This window comes from Mytilus trossulus, chromosome 8, assembly GCF_036588685.1.
Source record: "Mytilus trossulus isolate FHL-02 chromosome 8, PNRI_Mtr1.1.1.hap1, whole genome shotgun sequence".
In the NCBI taxonomy this organism is placed as follows: Eukaryota; Metazoa; Mollusca; class Bivalvia; order Mytilida; family Mytilidae; genus Mytilus; species Mytilus trossulus.
This window is the reverse complement of record NC_086380.1, coordinates 65,449,465-65,456,670: the sequence shown is the minus strand read 5'-3', so window position 1 is coordinate 65,456,670 and position 7,206 is coordinate 65,449,465. Positions and strand designations below refer to the sequence as shown.

Genomic DNA, 7,206 nt, shown 5'->3' with positions numbered 1-7,206 from the left:
ATACGATCGTTTTAAAGTCAATGTTGTCTACCTCACAAAATCTTGTTAGGCACTAAAATGTACGTTGAATTGATTTCTTCGCTTCATAAACATGTTAATAAAAAGAAGTGGCTCAAATCAAGACTAGTTATACATGAAAAATGAATAATTTGTGCAATTATTGATTGGTGAAGAGTGAGGAACACAACTTTTGAAGATAAAACATGCATCTGGCATACACACTAAAAGTCTGGTGTGTTTTGATGAGTTTATTATATCACAAATTTAATAATGCCATGACAAATGTTGCATTTCAAGTGCTATGCACGTTTTCTGGTATGAACATAATCTATATAACATAAAACAAATACCTTGGGATAATATAAATGCTTATCACCACAACAAATTATAAGTCTTCAAATTTTCAACTGGAAAATATTTTGCTTTCAAATGTTAACATTAAACTCCGAGCTCAATTATCTTATATTTTTATGTAACGGTTAGCTCCTGTTTCCGACTGTTCTTATTTAAGTATAGTTATTAATAACAACCACATATATGTACATATCGGCACCCACAAATAACAAATAATCTAGTGTAGTCTTTGTTGAAAGCTATTGTGTACGGGTTTTTAACTTTGCTGCTTTGCATTATCATATCTTCACAATTTCCATTACTCGATAGACGATATACTTCCTGCTCATCATTGAAATAAACATTTCCGTCTCTATCTAATGTCAGTCCTGCTTCTCCTTTGACCTTGTGTGTATATACGACATCTCCTGTTAACTTCAAGCTAAGTAATGTTTCTTTGCCTCGACAGATGATTTGTTGATTTTTGTCATTGAAACCTATCGAGCAAAACTTTACTTTATGTTGGGTTTCGACTTTACTGATGAGAGATCCTTCTAAATTCAACAAATAAATAGTACCAACTCCACCAAGTAATATGTTATTCCTACTTGCACAAACTCCGTAACATGCTTCAGCTGTTTGAATTGTGTTACACTTAGTATATATTTTTGTATTAACGTATTGTAAGTTTTTTTCATCAGGAAATGTAACCACTGCCATATCATCTTTTGGTAATATTGCAACACCAAATGGCCTTGATGAAAATGCGAATTGTGTCTCATATTGATCACAGTTACTGTACATATATACGTAAGGCTGTTTCGACCAAAAGTTGCAAAGAAGCAAGTTATTGTCATTAGTAACGGCTATACCTGTCAAGTTGTAATCCTCTACAATTTTTAAATGTAATTTCCTTTCCCATTTTATGTTGGTAATCGGCTTGATACTTTCTGTGTTTGCTTGGGCTTGTTTAAGCTTTATTGATTTATGCTTAATTTGACATGATCTACTTTTTTCCGTAACTGAACCAATAGACTCAATTTTCAAATCATTTGCGCTATTAAAAGTAAGCTCGGTGTCAGTAAAAGTCATAGTCATCTTTTCTATATTGCTTTCAACTGCTTGTACATTATTCTCATGGCAAATAACAGCTAAAAATAGATGAGTATTTGAACCATGTTCCCTAAGGAATTCTATCTGTTCCTTACCTTTGAGAACTTGATTTGTTAACCTCATTATTTCTGTTTTCTCTTCATTTAGCTTTGATTCGTGTCTCTGCTTCATGCACGATAAATCGGAGGCAATTTTCCCTTCTTGCTGGTCAACCTGCTTCATAATCTGTTCCTTAACTTTTTGCAACTGCGTTACTATAACAGTTTCGCATTCCTGTAACTTCTTAATGTTTTTGTTTCTATTTTCCATCAGATATGTCAATGTTTTTAAGACATTATCCGTATCTCCAAAAGCATCTTGAAGGACCTTCGAATCTTTTATATTCCGGGATGCAACCTCTATTGGTAGAACGTCCTTGCATGTCTGGTGATTTATTGGAATACAGGATCTACAACATGCAACACCATGTTGTGAGCAAAAGAAATCGAGCAGACTGTCCTCGTGAAAATCACAGTGCTTTGCAAGTGACGGTATTTTTGACCCAAACGCTGATAAGTCAATCAAATGGTGGGACCGAAACGCTTTAAATTTGGAGTGGTCTTCTACACAATTTGTACAAAGTTTTTCTTCACAATCAGAGCAGAGCTTGACTGCAACTGACGATTTTTCTTGTGCTATGCATGGTTCACACACTTGGCTGGATTCCATTCTGAAATATAAAAGATACATATTGCTTGAATATATATTAGAAAAAAGTAAATCGAATGTTCAGCGCAGCATGAGGTAAAGGCAAAACATTTTTTTTTTAAAATCGACACAGCATGTAAACTGTTTTGGTGCATTATTTTGCTTTTGACAATAAATCAAAAACATGTATGCTGTATAATCCACTTTTTTGTATTTCGAAAGCCCACTACAACCTACTTGGCGAAAACAGAAATAAATTATCCTTTTCGCAGGAATGAAATGACAATACTTTTTATTTATGCATCTTTGCATCCTTTAAATGTATAGAACTTTTGAAGTTTCGGTCAAATTATGAATACTAATATAAACAATGATATATTAAGGCCGTGTTCACAACAAATGCCATGTACAGTAAACATGTTTACACTTAGTTTAATATAATGTACACTGGTTTCACATTAAATTTAGTTTTCAAACCCCGTTACCCGCCCCCATCTGAATCCGCCACTAATTACGTTATACGTCACGTAGGGTTAAAAAGGAGAAGGATTGAGATGTTTTGGGTGTTTTATAAGTAATGCACTTATATGAGTGAATCGTTGATTGAGTCAAGACCAGTGGTAAGTATTTATGTGTACGTCCAGTCAATTCGGGAAGACATTTTCAAATGAATTATGTGTTTGGCAATGATGATGCTTTGAGTCTGGATAAGGAGTTCAGGGAATAAATTTCATTGACTATCGACTGCATGAAGACAAAACATGATTTAAACTACATGTAAATACTGAGTTTTGTCAAAGGGAACGTAATTGTGTTTAGTTTACGCGTGAACTACACTAACACTGAGTTTAGATCAATGAGAACACGGCATAAGACCCCGACGATATACATATAGATTCTTATATTGATACCAGTGGATTATCGGATTTATCCAATCGAGATAGTTAAATTATCAATTTTAAAGGTCGAGCCACGAGTAACTATGTAAGAATCTGTTTCTCTAATGATTAAAAAGACTTTCTTGTTTTGTTTACCGAAAATCCCCTTCGAGTGCCTTTCACATTGCACGAAGTTGTCAATTTCAATAACACCTGTTATCATATTTTGGTTCATCCAGTCAGCCAAAAAGGTCATGACCCTTAAAACCACCCAATGATCTTCTAAGATCACCAGCAACCACACGTTGATTAAATTTTTTTTATACAATGGGTTCGAAAAGGGATAAATTTCCATAGAATTAGAGAAACAACTTATCTAAACATGTTTTTACTTATTGTCTTGATAAATCTATAGTACTGTTATGCTTTTGTTTTTTCTACATTGGCTAGAGGTAAGGGGGAGGGTTGAGATCCCAATTTTGCGCCTGTCCCAAATCAGGAGCCTCTGGCCTTTGTAAGTCTTGTAGGATTTTTAATTTTAGTACCTTGTGTATATTTGAAGGTTAGTATGACGTCTATACACTGAACTAGCATACATATTTGTTAATGGCATACGATACAGTTACAGGGAAGGTTAATGACGTTGCTAACGTAATTTGTTATTTTCGCGACGTCAAACTGTGACATATCGGGAAAAGATGCATTTTTCGACTGATTTTTATCATTCAAACTGATTTAATTTGAAAACGAGTTCATGGACCCCTATTTTTCAAAACGGCATTTGGTTTCATTTTGCAGGGAGATTATGTGACCAAAATTTTATAAAACTGTAAATAGAGGAATTTTTTTAATTGTGATAAACATGCAGTAAAAAATTACTTTTTATCCGCAATACATGAACATTTGATAAATATGAGTTATTTCTGAATAAAAAATTGCATATTTTTTTAGGATATTTATACAGTACAGAAATTACCGATTATTTAACAAAAAACAATTTGTTTTTATCTTTCATAACAAAAAAGTTATGTCTTTCTTTCGAAAAAGAAATTATGGCCACAAATCTGAATTTCGAGCAAATATACAAAATTTCGACCTCATTTTACTCAAAAATTAGCACATGAAGGTATATTTTTTATTACATATTTGATTTAATCAGGTAAAAAATAGCATATATGCAAATTTTCATGAACTTGTAAATACAGGATCAAAACTGTATCGTATGCCCTTAAGGGGTCAGCTGAAGGAAACCTCCGGGTGCGGCTGTTTCTCGCTACACTTGTTGTCTGCTCTATGGTCGGGGTTGTTTTCGCTTTGACACATTCCCCATTTCCATTCTCATGTACCATGTCCAATGCTTCAGCATACACAATATCCCCGGTGGAATAAAACGTTTATAAATGAAACATAATATTAAACACGTGTTTATGAAATATTTCTAAATACATCAGACAACATATATTGATATCACAGTTATGACCCAATGGCCAGCCATATATTGCAATTTATTAAAAGATTTAATCGATAACAACATATTGATGTACATAGTATAGATTTTACCGTCAACAAAATGCAAACCGTCTTCATTTATATTGTGTAAATGTTAACCATATATAAAAGAAGCAAACATACAGATCACAATAAAATATTTCGTATCATATTCATCAATATTGGCAATAGGAAAATATAAGATGAAGGGTACAGGAAACGAAAGTAAATATATATACAAAACCAACAGCGATAACTAATCTGCTATAGTTACATTTGCATTCCGAAAGAGTTTAAATTCAGAAAGAAATAAGTATTTATAGAATTTACCTTTGCGTCTTGAACAAATATACTCTAAAAAAAAATGTGTCAGCTTTGATACAATGTTGACGTAACAGCAGGCTTGATATGGAAGCCCGTTTCTTGTCTATATACACTATTGATTATAATTTTTCACGACATGAAACGCTTTATATTTATCAGAGTTTGCATATTGTTTGCATGTATGACTTCAAATGGGACCCGTAATTACGAGATCAATGAATTAATTTTACAGATAAGGATCAAAATGCTTTGAAACAAAACAACTAAGTTCAATAAAATTGTAATAGATGTTTACCGCTAAGTAAAAAAAAGAACAAAGTAGCAACCCACCCTTTCTTATTTTTATTTTGGTATACATGTACATGACATGAAATCTTATACATATTTGGGGAAGAGACTGAGTTCCTTCCAAATGTGTGTCATTCTTCACGATTGTCCTATGTTTGATATAGCATTAAATATACTGAATGTACATTAAAGGGGCATTTACTTTCAAATTCATGTTCACCAATTTGACTGAAATTCTCATATCCGATGTGTAAAATACATATTAAATCGTATATCAAAATTAGAATAAGTCTGAAAAAATCCCCAATTAACAATGCACTGACTTAACTTTTGAAATAAAATATGGAAAACTTGCCTTTTCATCTATATATATATGCTTTCGTGAGAGCTTGAAATTGAAAGTATTGTACGTTTTCTTTTATTTAACTATTTAACTATTGCTAATCAATAAAAAATCACAAGAAAATAATTGTGCTTTGGTACTGGTTGTTATCAAAGGTAGACAATTCAATCTCAATATCAAAGAGGGAAGGAGTTATGTCCCTTTCTTGAAGTATAGAGTGAGTGCATTTTTGAGCTCCGATAAATATTCGATTTTCTGTTGTCTTGGAGTCGTTTTAGTTTTTTACTATTTCGTATGCATAGAGAATTTTGCTATGTGTTTCATGTGTTAATAGACTTTTTAGACAGGTGATAGGGAAATTCTATTGACATTTTATGTGTGCGACATCTGAATTCACCTCATCGGTTTTTCAAAATGGCCAATATACAAAAAACACAATCGGTTCATTTTTATACTCGGGATAATAAACGATGAAATAAGGGAGGAACTTTAAAAAGAATAAAACTACAGAGTGTTAAATCCATCCAATAGACCGAAAAAAAGCTGTGTTGTAAATTTAAGTGACATTGATGCCAAAGAAAGGTTTGCACAGTGTGATCTAACAATAAAAAACAGAAGCGTCAAATCTATTGTAGTAGACAACACATTAACAAACATAACAATCAAAGACCTTACTTATGACCGAAATGACTGTTTTCTGGCTTCACAAATGCTTCAGTAAGGCAAAGTCGTCCCGGGTTCAGGTAAGCGGGGATATATTTGAGGCAAAAATATAGAAAATGGTTCAAATCATTAATTGTGCTCCTACAATACTAAACAAAACATCATTTGGTAGCTTTGATGTCCGAATGTTTGTCGACAATGGTCTTACATAATGTATTCATTGTAAACAAAAAATCCACCCTTCATATGCTTGTAAAGATAAACTAGATCATATTAAGCGCTGCTTTATAACTGCTCAGAAATTGGGCATTTTGCACGAGACCGTCTTAACAAATCCAAATGCTCCTTTTGCAGAAAAACGGCCATGCTTGTAATGACTGCGCTGACTTTAAACAGCATACTATAATTAAGTCATACGGTCATTATGCTAACGATATTCTCGAAGGTAGATAAGCTCAAGAAAACGACAAAAACGAAAGTCAGACCATCGACCCCTTACAAGTGGCAACAAACCATCTACAAACACCTAACACATACCACACCAAATCAAAGGGAACCAATGGTATTTTAGGAGCTTTAAATTGATTGAGAGTTGGTCGATTTGAGGACAATTAAATCAATTACCTCTATCTATTATCATGGTATCATTGTAAAATATGTGATTTCAAAAGGCTCTTGACTCCACAAACAAAAGATTGTAGCTGCTGGTGTAAGTATGTTCATTGATATAAAGCGGTGTTTCTTTCGAAGATATACTTGCAAAGTTTGCAAAACTTGGACCAACTATGTACATGCTAAAAATGCGTCTGCAGCTTGTTGTTTGTCGTTTGTCGTTTGTCAGTACAAACGCTACATTTAACGAAGTATTTGTTTTTACGTTTGTAAAACGTCTGTTTACCAACAACGTGTGCATACATTATAAAAAGTTCAAACAGTGTCAGTAAAGACTTATTTGACGATGTATATGTTTCTACTTTTGTAGCATTTAGAAAACAACAATAAACGCCACACAATGTTTACAACATTTTGGTTAGAAAATATACGAAACTGGTGCCCTTTTACTCCACTAAATTGTAATTATAAAATGAT

At 33.0% G+C, this 7,206-nt stretch overlaps 1 protein-coding gene across 1 annotated transcript; it reads right to left on the bottom strand.

The window, feature by feature from the left end:
* Positions 1-281: 281 nt before the first annotated feature.
* On the bottom strand, positions 282-4,889 carry LOC134682053 (E3 ubiquitin-protein ligase TRIM71-like). The gene is made up of 2 exons (XM_063541651.1): positions 4,830-4,889; positions 282-2,155 (listed from the first exon to the last, which is right to left on the bottom strand). Exon 2 carries the CDS (start codon positions 2,152-2,154, stop codon positions 520-522), a length of 1,635 nt encoding a protein of 544 aa, XP_063397721.1. The 5' UTR covers position 2,155; positions 4,830-4,889; the 3' UTR covers positions 282-519.
* Positions 4,890-7,206: the final 2,317 nt, after the last annotated feature.

Coding starts and splice junctions, on each gene's coding strand:
- LOC134682053 (XM_063541651.1), bottom strand. CDS start 2,154: ATGGAATCCAGCCAAGTGTGTGAACCATGCATAGCACAAGAAAAATCG.